This window comes from Petromyzon marinus, unplaced genomic scaffold (genome assembly GCF_048934315.1).
Source record: "Petromyzon marinus isolate PM22_M1 ecotype Great Lakes invasive population unplaced genomic scaffold, UKy_Petmar_22M1.pri1.0 PM_Scaffold_131, whole genome shotgun sequence".
In the NCBI taxonomy this organism is placed as follows: Eukaryota; Metazoa; Chordata; class Hyperoartia; order Petromyzontiformes; family Petromyzontidae; genus Petromyzon; species Petromyzon marinus.
This window is the reverse complement of record NW_027423093.1, coordinates 228,168-252,294: the sequence shown is the minus strand read 5'-3', so window position 1 is coordinate 252,294 and position 24,127 is coordinate 228,168. Positions and strand designations below refer to the sequence as shown.

At 53.8% G+C, this 24,127-nt stretch overlaps 1 protein-coding gene across 1 annotated transcript; it reads left to right on the top strand.

The window, feature by feature from the left end:
- Positions 1–451: 451 nt before the first annotated feature.
- Positions 452–22,828, top strand: LOC116958129 (uncharacterized). The gene is made up of 5 exons (XM_076063465.1): positions 452–536; positions 12,195–12,502; positions 13,580–13,864; positions 16,298–16,357; positions 18,182–22,828. Exons 2-5 carry the CDS (start codon positions 12,263–12,265, stop codon positions 18,584–18,586), a joined length of 990 nt encoding a protein of 329 aa, XP_075919580.1. The 5' UTR covers positions 452–536; positions 12,195–12,262; the 3' UTR covers positions 18,587–22,828.
- The last annotated feature ends 1,299 nt before the right edge of the window (positions 22,829–24,127 follow it).

Sequence of the window (24,127 nt, the reverse complement as noted above, 5' to 3'; positions counted from 1 at the left end):
GGGGGGCACGTGGTGAGTCACGTGGGGGGGGGGGGCACGTGGTGAGTCAGCGTGGGGGGGGGGGCACGTGTGAGTCACTCACCCACTCACCTTCCCACCCACCCACCCTCTCACCCCCCTACCCCCCCACCCCCTCCCACCCCCCCACCCACCCACCCCCTCACCCCCCCACCCACTCACCCCCCACTCACCCTCTCACCCCCCCACTCACCCACCCCCCCACCCACTCACCCCCCTACCCACCCACCCCCCTACCACCCACCCCCCACTCACCCACTCACCCCCCTACCCACCCACCCCCCACTCACCCACTCACCCCACCCACCCACCCACCCCCTCACCCCCACCCACCCTCTCACCCCCCACTCACCCCCCTACCCCCCCACCCACCCCCCCACCCCCCCACCCCCCCACCCCCCCACCCACCCCCTGACCCCCCCCCCCAGGTGCGAGCGCCTTCAGGAGCGGTGCCCCTGAAGCCGCCACTCTCCGTGGCCTCCCCCTGGGCATCTCCCTGGGCCAGCCGCCCAGAGCAGGCGCGGGGCACACGCACACACATACACACACTCACATACACACATTCACACACATACACACACATATACACATACACACATTCATACACACACACACATACACACACATACACACACTCACATTCACACATTCATATACACATACACACATACACTCACATACACACATTCATATACACTCACAGACACACACATACACACACACATTCACACATTCATACACACACACACATACACACACACTCACACACACACATTCATATACACATACACACACTCACATACACACACTCACATTCACACATTCACACATTCACATACACACACATACACTCACATACACACATTCATATACATACACACACATACACACACACTCACATTCACACATTAATATACACATACACTCACATACACACATACACACACACTCACACACACACATTCATATACACATACACACACACTCACACACACACATTCATATACACATACACACACACGCACACACACACATTCATATACACACACTCACATACACTCACACACACACATGCATATACACATACACACACACTCACACACACACAGTCATATACACACATACACACACATACACACACTCACATACACACATTCACATACACACACACACATTCATACACTCACATACACACATACACACACACTCACATACACACATTCACATACACACACACACATTCATACACTCACATACACACATACACACACACTCACATACACACATTCATACATTCACATATACACATACACACATACACACACACTCACACACACACATTCACATACATTCACATACACACATTCATACACACACATATACATACACTCACATACACACATACACACATTCATACATTCACATATACACATACACACATACACATTCATACATTCACATACACATACACTCACACACACACATTCATATACACACGCACACACATACACATACACTCACACACACACATTCATATACACACTCATACACACATACACATACACTCACATTCACACATTCATATACACACACACACGCACACACATACACACACACTCACATTCACACATTCATATACACACACACACTCCTACACACATACACATACACTCACATTCACACATTCATATACACACACACACTCATACACACATTCACATACACTCACATACACACATTCACATACACATACACTCACATACACATACACTCACACACACACATTCATACACACACTCACACATTCACATACACTCACATACACACATTCATATACACACACACTCACATACACACACACTCACACACACACATTCATACACACACTCACACATTCACATACACTCACATACACACACACACTCACATACACACATTCATATACACACATACACATACACTCACATACACACATTCACATACACACATACACATACACTCACATACACACATTCACACATACACACACATACACACACACTCACATACACACATTCACATACATACACACACACTCACATACACACATTCACACATTCATATACATACACACACACACACTCACATACACACATTCACATACATACACACACTCACATACACACACTCACACATACAACAACAACAACAACAACCGCCATTCGCCACTAAGTGGCAGTGACGTCACCACGACGCTTGTGCCAGGCTATGTGCACCTTGAGGCCACGTGAAGTGTCGAACGCCCGCTGGCAGGAGGTCACTGGGCAGACCCAGGTGCCACGGGTCGACTGACTGAGATGACTGGCTGATGCACCACCTGTGCCCCCTACTGTGCCAACCTGCTGTGCTTTAGCCACCCGGCGCTCCGCTCGTTGTTGTGAGCGTCGCTCCTCTGCCCTCCGTTGTTGTTGGAGGGCGACTGCCTCCAACTGCCCAGTAGCATCCTTCACGAGCCTCCTCCACAGAGGCCGATCTTGACACCGCTGGTACCGGTCATCGGCAAGTCCACTCAGCTCCACGTCCTCCTGTACCACATCACTCCATCTCTTCTCTAGCCCGTGCCGCGCCCGCTTAGCCCCCTCAATCCGGCCAAACAAAAGCTGTTTCGGCATGCGGTGGCTGGGCATGCGGGCTACATGACCCAGCCATCGCAGCCTTGCCTGCCGGAGGAGCTCACCGATGGGACCGTGCCCAGATCTTTCAAGGATTTGTGAGCTCCTCACACAATCCAGTCTGGTTAAACCCAGGATGGATCGTAGGCAGGCCAGCCTAAATGTTTCTAACCGGCGAAGATGTTCCATTAGGGGGGTCCACGTTTCGCAAGCGTAGAGAAGGGAGGGAATGACCGTGGCCGAGAAGACCTGAAGCTTAGTGCGGAGCGACAGACCAGGTAGCTTCCACACAGCGTTACGCAACCGATGAAAAGATATTGCCGCTCGACTGATTCGGAGTGAGACCTCTGCTGTTAAACTGGGGCCAGTCATAAGCACACTGCCGAGGTATGGGAAACTCTCCACTCTCTCCACAACTGCCCCATCACCGATTGGGAGTTGTGGGGGTGGAGTGTCCGATGGTACAAAATACCCAGGCAGGTGCTTAGTTTTGGTGGGGCTGATGGTAAGGCCCCACCTCTTAGTGGCACGCTCCAGTCTCAGCAGCAGCGTCTCCAACTCCTCCTCTGACTGAGCAGCTATTACCAAGTCATCAGCATACATAACGTGGTTGAGCAATAGGGAGCCATCCCTTGACCGCACCCGGGCATCGATTAGCCTCCCATTATATCTGTACCATATGGAGATTCCCCCGGTACAGCTATTGAAGGCTTCACGAACTACGTGGTCAAAATAGATGTTAAATAATGTGGGAGCCAGAGGACATCCCTGTCGCACCCCAAGGTGTACAGGGAATGGCTCTGACTCCCGGCCACGTAGTTTTACCCGGGCCCGCTCACCATCATGAAGGTCCTTAATGATCGTGAGCAGAGGGTCAGGTACTCCAAAAGCACGAAGAACGACCCAGAGCCCAGGCCTACTGATGGTATCATAGGCCTTGACCAGGTCAATAAAGCAGAGATGTAGGTGTTGTTGGAATTCCCTACACCTCTGCTGTAGCAGACGGACAGAAAATATGGCATCTGTGCAGGACCGCCCTTTCCTGAAACCGCATTGGGGCTCCGCAAGCCTCTCCTCAGCGTGCCTGGCAAGGCGATGCTGAATAATCCTTGCCAGGACCTTTCCCGGCACACTGAGGAGTGAGATGCCCCTGTAGTTGTTACAGTCTGTGCGGTCCCCCTTCTTAAAAAGGGGGACCACCAGGGCATCCTTCCAATCCTGCGGAACCCGTCCAGTGGTCCAGACTGTTGTTATGATGTCATATAGGGCAGTCTGTGCACAAACGCCACCCTCCCTCAGCATTTCGCTTGGGAGATCATCTCTGCCCGCTGCCTTTCCTGGTCTCAGACTCCGGATCGCCTTCAATACTTCCTCAGCAGATGGCACCTCAGCCAGCCACTCACAGGGGGTGACTTCATCCAATATTTGAGGCACCGCAGCCTCAGCAGGGTCATCCTCACTTTGTGCCACGATTTTATCCTGGCTGTGGGATTTTCCCTCCCCCAGGATCTCACAGAAATGCTCAGCAAATCTGCGAACCTGTTCCTGGGGGTCGGAAATTGGATCATCGTTTTATCCCCTAATGATGGTAATAGGTGTGGCGCTGCAGGTTACTTTTTTGATGGAGTTAAATAGAGATTTGTGATCACGGGCCACTGAGGCAGACTCCATCTCCTCAGCAACCCGCGACCACCACCCATCCTTGCAGCGCCTCACGGCTCTCCGAACCTCCGAGCGAAGGCTGCGGTAAGCCTCCTCATTCTCTGACGTGGGATTCTGTAGCCGATGACAGTGGGCCTGTCGCTTTTTCTCAACCATCGTGAACAACTCCTCTGTCATCCAGGGTGTCTGGGGAGGTCTGGACCGCGTACCCAAAGCAGCCATTGCAGCTGCATGAGTCACAGTCCTAAACCTCGCCCATTTACCCTCGACATCAGGAGGAGTCGGGGACAATGCCAATCCCAGCCGAAAGCGATGATGAAATTCTCGCTTGCAACTTTCATCAGATAACTGAGACCAGGCCACTTTAGGTTGGAATGGGGTCCTGGGTGTACACCCACCACCGGAGTGGAAGAATGGCAGGCGCATCTTACAGATGACTAGTCGATGGTCAGAGGGCAGATCAGCTCCACGGTAGGTCCTGGTGTCAAGGACATGGGCTCGCATTCGCTGGTCCGTCACTATGTAATCCAGCAGATGTTCTTGCTTGGACCCGGCATGCATCCATGATGTTGTGTGGATGCGCCGATGCCGGAACAGCGTGTTGGTAATTACAAGCCCATGGGCTGCACAAAAATCTAGCAGCCTCCTACCGTTGTTATTGAGCTGATCTGGCCCATGCCCTCCAATCACTCCAGACCAGGTGCCAGTATCATGACCAACTCGGGCATTGAAGTCACCCAACATGATGACTCTATCCCGAGGGGCCACTTTAGCCAGCACCTGTGACAGGAGGTCATAGAAGGCATCTGACTCATCGGCTTTGCCTGCATCCCTCCACGGATGTTCATCTTCGGTGGGGGCATAAGTAACCACGACCACCATTCCTCGCCTCCGGTTGATGGGAAGGCGAGCCCAAAGTAGCCTGGGGCTTACAGCTTCCCACACCTCACCGCCACGCTCCCACGCCCCCTTCATTCTTTTGTTCAAAAGAAGACCCACACCCTGTTGTTTGGCAGTCTGCTGCCCCGAGTAGAGGACTGTCCACCCCTCATGGTGGCAGGAGCCAGAGCCGGTCCACCGGACCTCCTGAATGCCGCATAGATCCAGGCGGTACCGGTCCAGCTCCCGACAGAGGAGTGGCAGCCTCTCCTCTGCAGTGAGCGTTCGAACATTCCACGTGGCCAACCGTAGTGGCTTTTCGTTGTTTCTGGAGTAGCCCCGAGGGTAGGTATTCAATCTCCTGGCTCCGCCAATTGGGGTTTGGCCAGGAGACGTCATAGACGCCTGGCCCCCCGGGGCCTCCGGCACAAGCTTAGTTGTTACATATTTCAGTTGAATTCGTAGTTTCGTGGTAATTAATTGAAGGTGGAGGGGTTACCAGCCCCTCGCACCCGTCCAGAGCCCCCGTTTAGCCCCTGTGGTGGACACATATGCCATGAGGGGAGGAGCCAATCAAAATTGGATCTCCCCCCACAGCGCTGTCCACGACAGAGTTGCCCGTCCGGCACCGCGAGGAGGTAGGGGGTTGTTTTGCCGGACACATTCACATACACACACTCACATACACACACAAACATACACACTCACATACACACTCACATACACACATACACATACACTCACATACACACATTCATACACACACACATACACACACACTCACACACACACATTCATACACACACTCACATACACACATTCATATACACACATACACTCACACACATACACATACACTCACATACACACATTCACATACACATACACTCACATACACATACACTCACACACACACATTCACACACACACTCACACATTCACATACACTCACATACACACATTCACATACACATACACTCACATACACATACACTCACACACACACATTCATACACACACTCACACATTCACATACACTCACATACACACATTCATATACACACACACTCACATACACACACACTCACACACACACATTCATACACACACTCACACATTCACATACACTCACATACACACACACACTCACATACACACATTCATATACACACATACACATACACTCACATACACACATACACACATTCACATACACACATACACATACACTCACATACACACATTCACACATACACACACATACACACACACTCACATACACACATTCACATACATACACACACACTCACATACACACATTCACACATTCATATACATACACACACACACACTCACATACACACATTCACATACATACACACACTCACATACACACACTCACACATACAACAACAACAACCGCCATTCGCCACTAAGTGGCGGTGATGTCACCACGACGCTTGTGCCAGGCTATGTGCACCTTGAGGCCACGTGAAGTGTCGAACGCCCGCTGGCAGGAGGTCACGGGGTAGACCCCAGCAGGTGCCACGGGTCGACTGACTGAGATGACTGGCTGATGCACCACCTGTGCCCCCTACTGTGCCAACCTGCTGTGCTTTAGCCACCCGGCGCTCCGCTCGTTGTTGTGAGCGTCGCTCCTCCGCCCTCCGTTGTTGTTGGAGGGCGACTGCCTCCAACTGCCCAGTAGCATCCTTCACGAGCCTCCTCCACAGAGGCCGATCTTGACACCGCTGGTACCGGTCATCGGCAAGTCCACTCAGCTCCACGTCCTCCTGTACCACATCACTCCATCTCTTCTCTAGCCCGTGCCGCGCCCGCTTAGCCCCCTCAATCCGGCCAAACAAAAGCTGTTTCGGCATGCGGTGGCTGGGCATGCGGGCTACATGACCCAGCCATCGCAGCCTTGCCTGCCGGAGGAGCTCACCGATGGGACCGTGCCCAGATCTTTCAAGGATTTGTGAGCTCCTCACACAATCCAGTCTGGTTAAACCCAGGATGGATCGTAGGCAGGCCAGCCTAAATGTTTCTAACCGGCGAAGATGTTCCATTAGGGGGGTCCACGTTTCGCAAGCGTAGAGAAGGGAGGGAATGACCGTGGCCGAGAAGACCTGAAGCTTAGTGCGGAGCGACAGACCAGGTAGCTTCCACACAGCGTTACGCAACCGATGAAAAGATATTGCCGCTCGACTGATTCGGAGTGAGACCTCTGCTGTTAAACTGGGGCCAGTCATAAGCACACTGCCCAGGTATGGGAAACTCTCCACTCTCTCCACAACTGCCCCATCACCGATTGGGAGTTGTGGGGGTGGAGTGTCCGATGGTACAAAATACCCAGGCAGGTGCTTAGTTTTGGTGGGGCTGATGGTAAGGCCCCACCTCTTAGTGGCACGCTCCAGTCTCAGCAGCAGCGTCTCCAACTCCTCCTCTGACTGAGCAGCTATTACCAAATCATCAGCATACATAATGTGGTTGAGCAATAGGGAGCCATCCCTTGACCGCACCCGGGCATCGATTAGCCTCCCATTATATCTGTACCATATGGAGATTCCCCCGGTACAGCTATTGAAGGCTTCACGAACTACGTGGTCAAAATAGATGTTAAATAATGTGGGAGCCAGAGGACATCCCTGTCGCACCCCAAGGTGTACAGGGAATGGCTCTGACTCCCGGCCACGTAGTTTTACCCGGGCCCACTCACCAACATGAAGGTCCTTAATGATCGTGAGCAGAGGGTCAGGGACTCCAAAAGCACGAAGAACGACCCAGAGCCCAGGCCTAGACACACACACACATAAACACAGACACACATAGACACGCACACACATAGACACACACACAGACATAGACACACACACAGACACACACACATAGACACACACACAGACACACACACAGACACACACACATAGACACACACACAGACACACACAAAGACACACACACATAGACACACACACAGACATAGACACACACACAGACATAGACACACACACAGACACACACACAGACACACACACACAGACACACACACATAGACCCACACACATAGACACACACAGACACACACATAGACACGCACACACATAGACACACACACAGACACAGACACACACATAGACACACACACACACACAGACACACACAGACACACACATAGACACACACACATAGACACACACAGACACACACAGACACACACATAGACAACAACAACAACCGCCATTCGCCACTAAGTGGCGGTGACGTCACCACGACGCTTGTGCCAGGCTATGTGCACCCTGAGGCCACGTGAAGTGTCGAACGCCCGCTGGCAGGAGGTCACGGGGCAGACCCAGGTGCCACGGGTCGACTGACTGAGATGACTGGCTGATGCACCACCTGTGCCCCCTACTGTGCCAACCTGCTGTGCTTTAGCCACCCGGCGCTCCGCTCGCTGTTGTGAGCGTCGCTCCTCCGCCCTCCGTTGTTGTTGGAGGGCGACTGCCTCCAACTGCCCAGTAGCATCCTTCACGAGCCTCCTCCACAGAGGCCGATCTTGACACCGCTGGTACCAGTCATCGGCAAGTCCACTCAGCTCCACGTCCTCCTGTACCACATCACTCCATCTCTTCTCTAGCCCGTGCCGCGCCCGCTTAGCCCCCTCAATCCGGCCAAACAAAAGCTGTTTCGGCATGCGGTGGCTGGGCATGCGGGCTACATGACCCAGCCATCGCAGCCTTGCCTGCCGGAGGAGCTCACCGATGGGACCCTGCCCAGATCTTTCAAGGATTTGTGAGCTCCTCACACAATCCAGTCTGGTTAAACCCAGGATGGATCGTAGGCAGGTCAGCCTAAATGTTTCTAACCGGCGAAGATGTTCCATTAGGGGGGTCCACGTTTCGCAAGCGTAGAGAAGAGAGGGAATGACCGTGGCCGAGAAGACCTGAAGCTTAGTGCGGAGCGACAGACCAGGTAGCTTCCACACAGCGTTACGCAACCGATGAAAAGATATTGCCGCTCGACTGATTCGGAGTGAGACCTCTGCTGTTAAACTGGAGCCAGTCATAAGCACACTGCCCAGGTATGGGAAACTCTCCACTCTCTCCACAACTGCCCCATCACCGATTGGGAGTTGTGGGGGCGGAGTGTCCGATGGTACAAAATACCCAGGCAGGTGCTTAGTTTTGGTGGGGCTGATGGTAAGGCCCCACCTCTTAGTGGCACGCTCCAGTCTCAGCAGCAGCGTCTCCAACTCCTCCTCTGACTGAGCAGCTATTACCAAGTCATCAGCATACATAACGTGGTTGAGCAATAGGGAGCCATCCCTTGACCGCACCCGGGCATCGATTAGCCTCCCATTATATCTGTACCATATGGAGATTCCCCCGGTACAGCTATTGAAGGCTTCACGAACTACGTGGTCAAAATAGATGTTAAATAATGTGGGAGCCAGAGGACATCCCTGTCGCACCCCAAGGTGTACAGGGAATGGCTCTGACTCCCGGCCACGTAGTTTTACCCGGGCCCGCTCACCATCATGAAGGTCCTTAATGATCGTGAGCAGAGGGTCAGGTACTCCAAAAGCACGAAGAACGACCCAGAGCCCAGGCCTACTGATGGTATCATAGGCCTTGACCAGGTCAATAAAGCAGAGATGTAGGTCTTGTTGGAATTCCCTACACCTCTGCTGTAGCAGACGGACAGAAAATATGGCATCTGTGCAGGACCGCCCTTTCCTGAAACCGCATTGGGGCTCCGCAAGCCTCTCCTCAGCGTGCCTGGCAAGGCGATGCTGAATAATCCTTGCCAGGACCTTTCCCGGCACACTGAGGAGTGAGATGCCCCTGTAGTTGTTGCAGTCTGTGCGGTCCCCCTTCTTAAAAAGGGGGACCACCAGGGCATCCTTCCAATCCTGCGGAACCCGTCCAGTGGTCCAGACTGTTGTTATGATGTCATATAGGGCAGTCTGTGCACAAACGCCACCCTCCCTCAGCATTTCGCTTGGGAGATCATCTCTGCCCGCTGCCTTTCCTGGTCTCAGACTCCGGATCGCCTTCAATACTTCCTCAGCAGATGGCACCTCAGCCAGCCACTCACAGGGGGTGACTTCATCCAATATTTGAGGCACCGCAGCCTCAGCAGGGTCATCCTCACTTTGTGCCACGATGTTTTCCTGGCTGTGGGATTTTCCCTCCCCCAGGACCTCACAGAAATGCTCAGCAAATCTGCGAACCTGTTCCTGGGGGTCGGAAATTGGATCACCGTTTTTTCCCCTAATGATGGTAATAGGTGTGGCGCTGCAGGTTACTTTTTTGATGGAGTTAAATAGCGATTTGTGATCACGGGCCACTGAGGCAGACTCCATCTCCTCAGCAACCCGCGACCACCACCCATCCTTGCAGCGCCTCACGGCTCTCCGAACCTCCGAGCGAAGGCTGCGGTAAGCCTCCTCATTCTCTGACGTGGGATTCTGTAGCCGATGACAGTGGGCCTGTCGCTTTTTCTCAACCATCCTGAACAACTCCTCTGTCATCCAGGGTGTCTGGGGAGGTCTGGACCGCGTACCCAAAGCAGCCATTGCAGCTGCATGAGTCACAGTCCTAAACCTCGCCCATTTACCCTCGACATCAGGAGGAGTCGGGGACGATGCCAATCCCAGCCGCAAGCGATGATGAAATTCTCGCTTGCAACTTTCATCAGATAACTGAGACCAGGCCACTTTAGGTTGGAATGGGGTCCTGGGTGTACACCCACCACCGGAGTGGAAGAATGGCAGGCGCATCTTACAGATGACTAGTCGATGGTCAGAGGGCAGATCAGCTCCACGGTAGGTCCTGGTGTCAAGGACATGGGCTCGCATTCGCTGGTCCGTCACTATGTAGTCCAGCAGATGTTCTTGCTTGGACCCGGCATGCATCCATGATGTTGTGTGGATGCGCCGATGCCGGAACAGCGTGTTGGTAATTACAAGCCCATGGGCTGCACAAAAATCTAGCAGCCTCCTACCGTTGTTATTGAGCTGATCTGGCCCATGCCCTCCAATCACTCCAGACCAGGTGCCAGTATCATGACCAACTCGGGCATTGAAGTCACCCAGCATGATGACTCTATCCCGAGGGGCCACTTTAGCCAGCACCTGTGACAGGAGGTCATAGAAGGCATCTGACTCATCGGCTTTGCCTGCATCCCTCCACGGATGTTCATCTTCGGTGGGGGCATAAGTAACCACGACCACCATTCCTCGCCTCCGGTTGATGGGAAGGCGAGCCCAAAGTAGCCTGGGGCTTACAGCTTCCCACACCTCACCGCCACGCTCCCACGCCCCCTTCATTCTTTTGTTCAAAAGAAGACCCACACCCTGTTGTTTGGCAGTCTGCTGCCCCGAGTAGAGGACTGTCCACCCCTCATGGTGGCAGGAGCCAGAGCCGGTCCACCGGACCTCCTGAATGCCGCATAGATCCAGGCGGTACCGGTCCAGCTCCCGACAGAGGAGTGGCAGCCTCTCCTCTGCAGTGAGCGTTCGAACATTCCACGTGGCCACCCGTAGTGGCTTTTCGTTGTTTCTGGAGTAGCCCCGAGGGTAGGTATTCAATCTCCTGGCTCCGCCAATTGGGGTTTGGCCAGGAGACGTCATAGACGCCTGGCCCCCCGGGGCCTCCGGCACAAGCTTAGTTGTTACATATTTCACTTTAATTCGTGGTTTTGTGGTAATTAATTGAAGGTGGAGGGGTTACCAGCCCCTCGCACCCGTCCAGAGCCCCCGTTTAGCCCCTGTGGTGGACATATATGCCATGAGGGGAGGAGCCAATCAAAATTGGAACTCCCCCCACAGCACTGTCCACGACAGAGTTGCCCGTCCGGCACCGCGAGGAGGTAGGGGGTTGTTTTGCCGGCACACATAGACACACACACACACACAGACACACACATTCATGCTCTCCCCTCCTCCCCCACCTCCCCGCCACTACGGCATGCCGCCAGTAGGAGCAGCAGCAGCAGCAGCAGGAGGAATAGCAGGAGGTGGTGGAGGTGGTGGTGGTGGTGCAACAGTGATGAAGTCTCAGCAGGTGAACCTCCTGAAACCACAGCTGCTGAAGCAACAACAACAACAGCAACAACAACAGCAGCAGCTGCTGGCTGTTGCTGGTGGCGGTGGTGGTGGCGTTGGTGGTGGCACAGCGGCACACTTGCAGGCGGTGGCGCAGCTGCAGCTGCAGGCGGTGGGCAAGGGTGGAGCAGCAGCAGCAGCAGCAGCACGCACGGCGCACACCACCACACTCGCCACGCTCAAGGTGATGGTGGTGGTGGTGGTAGTGGTGATGGTGGTGATGGTGGTGGTGGTAGTGGTGGTAGTGGTGATGGTGGTGGTGGTGGTGGTAGTGGTGGTGATGGTGGTAGTGGTGGTAGTGGTGATGGTGGTGGTGGTGGTGATGGTGGTGGTGATGGTGGTGGTGATGGTGGTGGTGATGGTGGTGGTGATGGTGGTGGTGGTGATGGTGGTGGTGATGGTGGTGGTGATGGTGGTGGTGGTGATGGTGATGGTGGTGATGATGATGGTGGAGGTGGAGGTGGTGGTGGTGGTGGTGGTGATGGTGGTGGTGATGGTAGAGGTGGTGGTGGTGGAGGTGATGGTAGTGGTGGTGATGGTGATGGTGGTGGTGGTGATGGTGATGGTGGAGGTGGTGGTAGTGGAGGTGGTGGAGGTGGTGGTGGTGGTGGTGATGATAGTGGTAGTGGTGGTAGTGGTGGTGGTGGTGATAGTAGAGGTGGTGGTGATGGTGGTGGTGATGGTGTTAGTGGTGGGAGAGGTGGTGGTGATGGTGATGATGGTGGAGGTGGTGATGGTGGTGATGGTGGTGGTGGTGGTGATGATGGTGGAGGTGGTGGTGATGGTGGTGGTGATGGTGGTGATGGTGGTGGTGATGGTGGTAGTGGTGGTAGAGGTGGTGATGGTGGTAGTGATGGTGGTGGTGGTAGTGATGGTGGTGGTGGTGATAGTAGAGGTGCTGGTGGTGATGGTGGTGATGGTGGTGGTGATGGTGGTGGTGGTGATGGTGGTGATGGTGGTGGTGGTGGTGATGTGGTGGTGGTGGTGGTGATGGTAGTGATGGTAGAGGTGATGGTGGTGGTGATGGTGATGTTGGTGGTGGTGGTGGTGGTGATGGTGGTGGTGGTGATGATGGTGATTGTGATGGTGATTGTGATGGTGATTGTGATGGTGGTGATGGTGGTGATGGTGATGGTGGTGGTGATTGTGATGGTGGTGATGTTGGTGGCTGGGGCAGGGGTGTGTAGTGAGTGACTGACCCCCTCTGACCCCCTCTGCCCCCCTCTGACCCCCTCTGACCCCCCCCCGCCCCTCCCCCCAGGTGGCAGCAGCAGGCCAGCAGCTGGCTCTGGCTCCACACAAGGCGGTGGCATTCACTGTCACCACCACCGCCACCACCACGCTGAGCCCCCCTGCCGGTGGTGGTGCCGGTGGTGGTGCCGGTGGTGGTGCCGGTGGTGGTGGCGGTGGTGGTGGTGGTGGTGGTGGTGCTGTGAGCCAGGGGGGGGGCTCCCTGAAGGGGGGCCCGCCGACCCCCACTGCTGGGGGGGGGGCGGTGACCGTGGGGGGCCCCCAGGCGCTGCCCACTCAGCTGCAGCTTGCACAGGTAGACACCCAGACACTCACTCAGACACCCAGACACTCACTCAGACACTCAGACACTCACTCAGACACCCAGACACTCACTCAGACACTCACCCAGACACTCAGACACTCACTCAGACACTCACTCAGACACCCACTCAGACACCCAGACACTCACTCAGACACTCACCCAGACACTCAGACACTCACTCAGACACTCACTCAGACACTCACTCAGACACTTAGACACTCACTCAGACACTCAGACACTCACTCAGACACTCACTCAGACACCCAGACACTCACTCAGACACTCACTCAGACACTCACTCAGACACTCACCCAGACACTCAGACACTCACTCAGACACTCACCCAGACACTCAGACACTCACTCAGACACTCACTCACTCAGACACTCACTCAGACACTCACTCACTCAGACACTCACTCAGACACTTAGACACTCACTCAGACACTCACTCAGACACTCACTCAGACACCCAGACACTCACTCAGACACTCACTCAGACACCCACTCAGACACTCACTCACTCAAACACTCACCCAGACACTCACTCAGACACTCACTCAGACACTTAGACACTCACTCAGACACTCACTCAGACACTCACTCAGACACCCAGACACTCACTCAGACACTCACTCAGACACCCACTCAGACACTCACTCACTCAAACACTCACCCAGACACTCACTCAGACACTCACTCAGACACTCACTCAGACACTCACTCAGACACCCAGACACTCACTCAGACACTCACTCAGACACTTAGACACTCACTCAGACACTCACTCAGACACCCACTCAGACACCCATACACTCACTCAGTCACTCACTCACTCAGTTACTCACCCAGTCACTCACTCAGTCACTCACTCACTCAGTCACCCAGTCACTCACTCACTCAGTCACTCACTCAGTCACTCACTCAGACACTCAGTCACTCACTCAGACACTCACTCACTCAGACACTCACTCAGACACTCACTCAGACACTCACTCAGACACTCAAACACTCACTCAGACACTCACTCAGACACTCACTCAGACACTCACCCAGACGCTCAGACACTCACTCAGACACTCACTCAGACACTCACTCAGACACTCACTCAGACACCCATACACTCACTCACTCAGACACCCATACACTCACTCACTCAGTCACTCACTCAGACACTCAGTCACTCACTCAGACACTCACTCAGACACTCACTCACTCAGACACTCACTCACTCACTCAGACACTCACTCACACACTCAGACACTCACTCAGACACTCACTCACTCCTAGACACTCTCTCCCCGTGTCTCTCCCCGTGTCTCTCCCCGTGTCTCTCCCCCCGTGTCTCTCTCTGTGTCTCTCCCCGTGTCTCTCCCCGTGTCTCTCCCCCCGTGTCTCTCCCCGTGTCTCTCCCCGTGTCTCTCCCCCCGTGTCTCTCCCCGTGTCTCTCCCCCGTGTCTCTCCCCGTGTCTTCCCGTGTCTCTCCCCGTGTCTCTCTCCCCGTGTCTCCCCCCGTGTCTCTCCCCGTGTCTCTCCCCGTGTCTCTCCCCGTGTCTCTCTCTGTGTCTCCGTGTCTCTCCCCGTGTCTCCCCGTGTCTCTCCCCGTGTCTCTCCCCGTGTCTCTCCCCGTGTCTCTCCCCGTGTCTCCATCGTGTCTCTCCCCGTGTCTCCCCCCGTGTCCCTCCCCGTGTCTCTCTCCGTGTCTCTCCCCGTGTCTCTCTCCGTGTCTCCCCCATGTCTCCGTGTCTCTCCCCGTGTCTCCGTGTCTCCATCATGTCTCCATCGTGTGTCTCTCTCTCCGTGTCTCTCTCCGTGTCTCTCCCCGTGTCTCCCCCCGTGTCTCTCCCGTGTCTCCCCCATGTCTCCGTGTCTCTCCCCGTGTCTCCGTGTCTCCATCATGTCTCCATCGTGTATCTCTCTCCCCGTGTCTCCGTGTCTCCGTGTCTCTCCCCCGTGTCTCTCTCCGTGTCTCTCTCCGTGTCTCTCTCCGTGTCTCTCTCCGTGTCTCCCCCCGTGTCTCTCTCCGTGTCTCTCCCCTTGTCTCTCTCCGTGTCTCTCTCCCTGTCTCCCCCGTGTCTCTACCCGTGTCTCCATCATGTCTCCATCGTGTGTCTCTCTCCGTGTCTCTCTCCGTGTCTCCCCCCGTGTCTCTCTCCGTGTCTCTCCCCTTGTCTCTCTCCGTGTCTCTCTCCCTGTCTCCCCCGTGTCTCTACCCGTGTCTCTACCCGTGTCTCCATCATGTCTCCATCGTGTGTCTCTCTCCGTGTCTCTCTCCGTGTCTCTCCCCGTGTCTCCCCCCGTGTCTCCGTGTCTCTCCCCGTGTCTCCCCCCGTGTCTCCCCCCTTGTCTCTCTCCGTGTCTCTCCCCGTGTCTCTCTCCGTGTCTCTCTCCGTGTCTCTCTCCGTGTCTCTCTCCGTGTCTCCAGGTGTCCAAGTTGTCTCAGCAGGCTGCAATGCTCCAGCTGGTGTCTGCATCGACTCAGCACGTAAGTCCGCACACAGACACAGACAAAGCTCCCCCAGGTAGCCTCTAGCAGGACTGTAGGGGCAAGTGCTGTGAGCTAGCGAGTAGCAGCAGCAGTGTCTATGTACTACACACACCACACACAGACAAAGCTACCCCAGGTAGCCTCTAGCAGGGCTGCAGGGGCAAGTGCTGCTAGCTAGCGAGTAGCAGCAGCAGTGTCTATGTACTACACACACCACACACAGACAAAGCTCCCCCAGGTAGCCTCTAGCAGGGCTGTGGGGGCAAGTGCTGTTAGCTAGCGAGTAGCACCACCTATCATGTACACAGACACAAACAAAGCTCCCCCAGGTAGCCTCTAGCGGGGCTGCGGGGGCAAGTGCTGTTAGCTAGCAAGTAGCAGCAGCAGTATCTATGTACTACACACACCACACACAGACAAAGCTCCCCCAGGTAGCCTCTAACAGGGCTGCAGGGGCAAGTGCTGTTAGCTAGCGAGTAGCAGCAGCAGTGTCTATGTACTACACACACCACACACAGACAAAGCTCCCCCAGGTAGCCTCTACCGGGGCTGTGGGGGCAAGTGCTGTTAGCTAGCGAGTAGCAGCAGCAGTGTGTATGTACTACACACACCACACACAGACAAAGCTCCCCCAGGTAGCCTCTAGTAGGCTGTAGGGGCAAGTGCTGCTAGCTAGCGAGTAGCAGCAGCAGTATCTATGTACTACACACACCACACACAGACAAAGCTCCCCCAGGTAGCCTCTAACAGGGCTGTAGGGGCAAGTGCTGTTAGCTAGCGAGTAGCAGCAGCAGTGTCTATGTACTACACACACCACACACAGACAAAGCTCCCCCAGGTAGCCTCTAGCAGGGCTGCAGGGGCAAGTGCTGTTAGCTAGCGAGTAGCAGCAGCAGTGTCTATGTACTACACACACCACACACAGACAAAGCTACCCCAGGTAGCCTCTAGCAGGGCTGTAGGGGCAAGTGCTGTTAGCTAGCGAGTAGCACCACCTATCATGTACACAGACACAGACAAAGCTGCCCCAGGTAGCCTCTAGCAGGGCTGTGGGGGCAAGTGCTGTTAGCTAGCGAGTAGCACCACCTATCATGTACACAGACACAAACAAAGCTCCCCCAGGTAGCCTCTAGCAGGGCTGTGGGGGCAAGTGCTGTTAGCTAGCGAGTAGCACCACCTATCATGTACACAGACACAAACAAAGCTCCCCCAGGTAGCCTCTAGCAGGGCTGTAGGGGCAAGTGCTGTTAGCTAGCGAGTAGCAGCAGCAGTGTCTATGTACTACACACACCACACACAGACAAAGCTCCCCCAGGTAGCCTCTAACAGGGCTGTAGGGGCAAGTGCTGTTAACTAGCGAGTAGCAGCAGCAGTGTCTATGTACTACACACACCACACACAGACAAAGCTCCCCCAGGTAGCCTCTAGCGGGGCTGCGGGGGCAAGTGCTGTTAGCTAGCGAATAGCAGCAGCAGTGTCTATGTACTACACACACCACACACAGACAAAGCTCCCCCAGGTAGCCTCTAACAGGGCTGTAGGGGCAAGTGCTGTTAGCTAGCGAGTAGCAGCAGCAGTGTCTATGTACTACACACACCACACACAGACAAAGCTCCCCCAGGTAGCCTCTAGCGGGGCTGTAGGGGCAAGTGCTGTTAGCTAGCGAGTAGCACCACCTATGATGTACACAGACAAAGCTGCCCCAGGTAGCATCTAGCATGCTGTAGGGACAAGTGCTGTTAGCTAGCGAGTAGCACCACCTATGATGTACACAGACACAGACAAAGCTGCCCCGTGTCTCCCTCTCCTCCTCCTCCTCAGGGACAGACCCACACCATCGCTCTCTCCCAGGGCTCCCAGCCTCTGATCGTCTCGCACAGCCGCTCCATACAGCAGCTCAACCAGCAGATCCTGCACGTTCAGCAGCAGCAGCAGCTACAACAGCAGCAGCTGCAGCAGCAGCAGCAGCTACAACAGCAGCAGCAGCAACAGCAGCTGATAGCCAGCCTGACTCCTCCGCAACAAATCCATACACCTCCATTACAGCTGCAGCTGCAGCAGCAGCAGCAGCAGGCTGACTCAGAAGCTCGGGCTCAAGGGGTGACAGCTACAGCAGCTACAGCAGCTGCAGCTACACCTGCAGCTACAGCAGCTACACCTGCAGCAACAGCAGCAGCGGCGGCAGCAGCAGCAGCAGCACGCGTTCGTAACAACAGCAAGTCGTGACGATGATCACTCACTCGGATCCTGCATGTGCAGCTACAGCAGCTACAGCAGCTACACCTGCTACAGCAGCTACAGCTGCAGCTGCTACAACAGCTACAGCAGCTACAGCAGCTGCTACAGCAGCTACAGCTACAGCAGCTGTAACAGCTACAGCAACTACAGCAGCTACAGCTGCTACAGCTGCTACAGCAGCAGCTACAGCTGCTACAGCAGCTGCTACAGCAGCTACAGCTGCTACAGCAGCTACAGCTGCTACAGCAGCTACAGCAGCAGCTACAGCTCCTACAGCAGCTACAGCAGCAGCTACAGCAGCTACAGCTGCTACAGCAGCTACAGCAGCAGCTACACCTACAGCTACAGCAGCTACAGCAGCTGCAGCTACAGCAGCTACAGCTGCTACAGCTACAGCAGCTACAGCTGTTACAGCAGCTACATCGGCGTGAGAACACACACATTCCTGCCGGAGGGAGCCGGTGGGGAACGTTGGGTTGAGTTTTATAAGGGCACCACGGGGTGACCAGCCCCTCCCCAACCAGGCCCACCCCTAGCTGCTACAGCAGCTACAGCAGCTGCTGCTATAGCTGCTACAGCAGCTACAGCTGCTACAGCTACAGCAGCTACAGCTGCTACAGCTACAGCTGCTACAGCTGCTACAGCAGCTACAGCTGCTACAGCAGCTATAGCAGCTACAGCTGCTACAGCTGCTACAGCTTGTAGCAGCTGTAGCAGCTACAGCTGCTACAAGCTGTAGCTGCTGTAGCAGCTACAGCTGCTACAACAGCTACAGCTGCTACAGCAGCAGCTGCTACAGCTGCTACAGCTACAGCTGCTACAGCAGCTACAGCTGCTACAGCTGCTACAGCAGCTACAGCTGCTACAGCTACAGCTGCTACAGCAGCTACAGCTACAGCAGCTACAGCTGCTACAGCTACAGCTGCTACAGCTGCTACAGCTGCTACAGCTGCCACGCAGTCGTACTGACAGTGTCGTGAGGACCCGCTTCAGTTAGGCCCGTGGACCGAAACGTCGGGCCCACGTCCCGTAACCTCGGTGGCTACCCTCGCCCACGCTGGGGCAACGCAGGCAGAGTGCCACTCTGATGACCCCTCACCCCTGCCCCTCCCCCCTGCCCCCCCGGCCCCTCCCCCCTGCCCCCTCTCCCTCCCCCCTGCCCCCCCTGCCCCTCCCCCCCGTATCCCCTTAATTACCGTCCAAGGCACCGCTGTGAACAGTGGGGACCCTCCAGACCCCCTCCCACCCTACCCAGGGACCGCGGACATTTTACACCCCCACCCCCCACCCCCGCACAGCCAACCCTTGCTGGGTACACTTTGACTTTAGACCCCTGACTGCGCTTTGTAAACTTGCAGTAGTGATAGTAGTAGTGGTGGTAGTGATAGTGGTAGTAGTAGTGGTGGTAGTAGTGATAGTGATACTAGTAGTGATAGTGGTAGTAGTAGTAGTGATAGTGGTAGTAGTGATAGTGATACTAGTAGTGATAGTGGTAGTAGTAGTGGTAGTGGTGGTAGTAGTGGTAGTGGTAGTAGTGGTGGTAGTAGTGATAGTGGTAGTAGTAGTGGTAGTAGTAGTAGTGATAGTAGTAGTGATAGTAGTAGTAGTGGTAGTGATACTAGTGGTAGTGGTGGTAGTGGTAGTAGTAGTGGTAGTAGTAGTGATAGTAGTAGTGGTAGTAGTAGTGATAGTAGTAGTGGTGGTAGTAGTAGTGGTAGTAGTGGTGGTAGTAGTGGTAGTAGTGATAGTAGTAGTGGTGGTAGTAGTAGTGGTAGTGGTGGTAGTAGTGGTGGTAGTGGTGGTAGTAGTGGTAGTAGTAGTGGTAGTGATAGTGGTAGTAGTAGTGGTAGTAGTGATAGTGGTAGTAGTAGTGATAGTGGTAGTAGTAGTGGTAGTAGTAGTGATAGTGATAGTGGTAGTAGTAGTGGTAGTAGTAGTAGTGGTAGTGATAGTGGTAGTAGTAGTGGTAGTGGTGGTAGTGGTAGTAGTAGTGCTGGTAGTAGTGGTAGTAGTAGTAGTGATAGTGGTAGTAGTGGTGGTAGTAGTGGTGGTAGTAGTGGTGGTAGTAGTAGTGATGGTGGTAGTAGTAGTGGTAGTAGTAGTGGTGGTAGTGGTAGTAGTGGTAGTAGTAGTGATGGTGGTAGTAGTAGTGGTAGTAGTAGTGATAGTAGTGATAGTGGTAGTAGTGATAGTAGTGGTAGTAGTAGTGGTAGTAGTAGTGGTAGTAGTAGTGGTGGTGATAGTGGTGGTAGTAGTAGTGGTAGTAGTAGTGGTAGTAGTGGTAGTAGTAGTAGTGATAGTAGTAGTGGTGGTAGTAGTAGTGGTAGTAGTGATAGTGATACTAGTAGTGATAGTGGTAGTAGTAGTGGTGGTAGTAGTAGTGATAGTAGTGGTAGTAGTAGTGGTAGTGATAGTGGTAGTAGTAGTAGTGATAGTAGTAGTGGTGGTGGTAGTAGTGGTAGTAGTGATAGTGATACTAGTAGTGATAGTAGTAGTGGTGGTAGTAGTAGTGGTAGTAGTGATAGTGATACTAGTAGTGATAGTGGTAGTAGTAGTGGTGGTAGTAGTAGTGATAGTAGTGGTAGTAGTGATAGTGGTAGTAGTGGTAGTAGTGATAGTGGTAGTAGTGGTAGTAGTAGTGATAGTGGTAGTAGTAGTGGTGGTAGTGGTAGTAGTAGTGATAGTAGTAGTGGTAGTAGTGATAGTGGTAGTAGTGGTAGTAGTAGTGGTAGTAGTGATAGTGGTAGTAGTAGTGGTGGTAGTAGTAGTGATAGTAGTAGTGGTAGTAGTGATAGTGATACTAGTAGTGATAGTGGTAGTAGTAGTAGTGGTAGTAGTAGTGGTGGTAGTAGTGGTAGTGATAGTGGTGGTGGTAGTAGTGGTGGTAGTAGTGGTAGTAGTAGTAGTGGTGGTAGTAGTAGTGATAGTAGTGGTGGTAGTAGTAGTGATAGTAGTGGTGGTAGTGCTAGTAGTTGTAGTGGTAGTAGTAGTGGTAGCAGTGGTAGTAGTAGTGATAGTGGTAGTAGTGGTGGTAGTAGTGGTAGTAGTGGTGGTAGTAGTAGTGGTGGTAGTAGTGGTAGTAGTAGTGGTGGTAGTAGTAGTGGTAGTAGTAGTGGTAGTAGTGGTAGTAGTAGTAGTAGTGTTAGTAGTAGTGGTGGTAGTAGTGGTAGTAGTAGTGATAGTGGTAGTAGTGGTGGTAGTAGTAGTAGTGGTAGTAGTGGTGGTGGTAGTAGTGGTGGTAGTAGTGGTGGTAGTAGTAGTGGTAGTAGTGGTGGTAGTAGTAGTGATAGTAGTGGTGGTAGTGCTAGTAGTTGTAGTGGTAGTAGTAGTGGTAGCAGTGGTAGTAGTAGTGATAGTGGTAGTAGTGGTGGTAGTAGTGGTAGTAGTGGTGGTAGTAGTAGTGGTGGTAGTAGTGGTAGTAGTAGTGGTGGTAGTAGTAGTGGTAGTAGTAGTGGTAGTAGTGGTAGTAGTAGTAGTAGTGTTAGTAGTAGTGGTGGTAGTAGTGGTAGTAGTAGTGATAGTGGTAGTAGTGGTGGTAGTAGTAGTAGTGGTAGTAGTGGTGGTGGTAGTAGTGGTGGTAGTAGTGGTGGTAGTAGTAGTGGTAGTAGTAGTAGTGATAGTGGTGGTAGTAGTAGTGGTAGTAGTAGTGGTGATAGTAGTGGTAGTGGTGGTAGTGATAGTAGTAGTAGTGGTGATAGTAGTGGTGGTAGTGGTAGTAGTAGTAGTTATAGTAGTAGTGGTGGTAGTGGTGGTGATGGTTGTGGTGATGGTGGTAGTTGTGGTGATGGTGGTTGTGGTGATGGTGGTTGTGGTGATGGTAGTTGTGGTGGCTGTGGTGTTGGTGATTGCTGTCGTGGTTATATTCTAAACGCCCCTTCCCCTGTGTCGTCTGTGTGGTTGTTGTTGTGGTTGTTGTGGTTGTTGTTGATGTTGTGGTTGTTGTGGTTGTTGTGGTTGATGTTGCTGCCCCGTCGACGTGCCCCCCCCCCCCCCCCCTCATCGCAGTCTTGAAGGCACTGGGGGCGCCTGAATGCCCCCGGGGCACCTGAATGCCCTCAGGGCGCCTGAATGCCCCCGGGGCACTGGGGGCACCTGAATGCCCTCGGGGCGCCTGAATGCCCCCGGGGCACTGGGGACGCCTGAATGCCCCCGGGGCACCTTCACGCTGTTGAGGCGGCCGCGTTGTTAAGTCGGTAGCATAAATAAATAAATAAAGGCGCCCTCGGTTCACTCGGCAGTGGAACGACTTCTTGGTGGTGGTGGTGGTGATAGTGATGGTGGTGACAGTGGTGGTGGTGATAGTGATGGTGGTGACAGTGGTGGTGGTGATAGTGATGGTGGTGACAGTGGTGGTGGTGATAGTGATGGTGGTGACAGTGGTGGAGGTGGTGGTGATGATGGTGGTGGTGGTGGTGGAGGTGGTGGTGGTGATGATGATGATGATGGTGGTGGTGATGATGATGATGGTGGTGGTGATGATGATGGTGGTGGTGATGATGATGATGGTGGTGGTGATGATGGTGGTGGTGATAGTGATGGTGGTGATGATGGTGACAGAGATGATGATGATGGTGGTGGTGGTGGTAATGATGGTGGTAGTGATAGTGATGGTGGTAGTGATAGTGATGGTGGTAGTGATAGTGATGGTGGTAGTGATAGTGATGGTGGTGGAGGTGATGATGTTGATGGTGATGATGGAGGTGTGGTGATGATGGTGGTGATGATGCAGGTGGTGGTGATGGTGGTGATGATGATGGAGGTGGTTATGGTGGTGATGATAGTGATGGTGGTGTTGGTGGTGGTTATGATCTTGACACCGCTGGTACCAGTCATCGGCAAGTCTACTCAGCTCCACCTGTACCACATCACTCCATCTCTTCTGTAGCCCGTGTCACCCACTCAACCACTCACCCACTCACTCAACCACCCACTTATCCACTCAACCACTTAACCACCCACTCATCCACTCAACCACCCACTCATCCCCCCACTCACCCACTTATCCACTCACCCACTCATCCACCCACTCATCCACTCACTCATCCACCCACTCAACCACCCACTTACCCACTCACCCACCCACTTATCCACCCACTCACTCAACCACCCACTTTCCCACCCATTCACCCACTTACCCACTCAACCACCCACTCACCCACCCACTCACCCACTCACTCAACCACTCAACCACCCACTTACCCACTCAATCACTCAACCACCGACTCACCCACCCACTCACCCACCCACTCATCCACTCATTCATCCACCCACTCAACCACCCACTTACCCATCCACCCATTTATCCACCCACTCACCCACCCACTCATCCACTCACTCAACCACCCACTTACCCACCCACTCAATCACCCATCCACCCACTTATCCACCCACTCACCCACCCACTCATCCACTCACTCACTCAACCACCCACTTATCCACCCACTGACCCACTTACCCACTCACCCACCCACTTATCCACTCAATCACTCAACCACCCACTTACCCACTCACCCACCCACTTATCCATCC

Excerpts from the sequence above, each read along its gene's own strand:
- LOC116958129 (XM_076063465.1), top strand. The coding sequence starts at position 12,263 with ATGAAGTCTCAGCAGGTGAACCTCCTGAAACCACAGCTGCTGAAGCAA. Across the intron at positions 13,865-16,297 it reads CTCAGCTGCAGCTTGCACAG|GTGTCCAAGTTGTCTCAGCA; the intron begins GTAGACACCCAG and ends CCGTGTCTCCAG. Across the intron at positions 16,358-18,181 it reads TGTCTGCATCGACTCAGCAC|GGACAGACCCACACCATCGC; the intron begins GTAAGTCCGCAC and ends CCTCCTCCTCAG.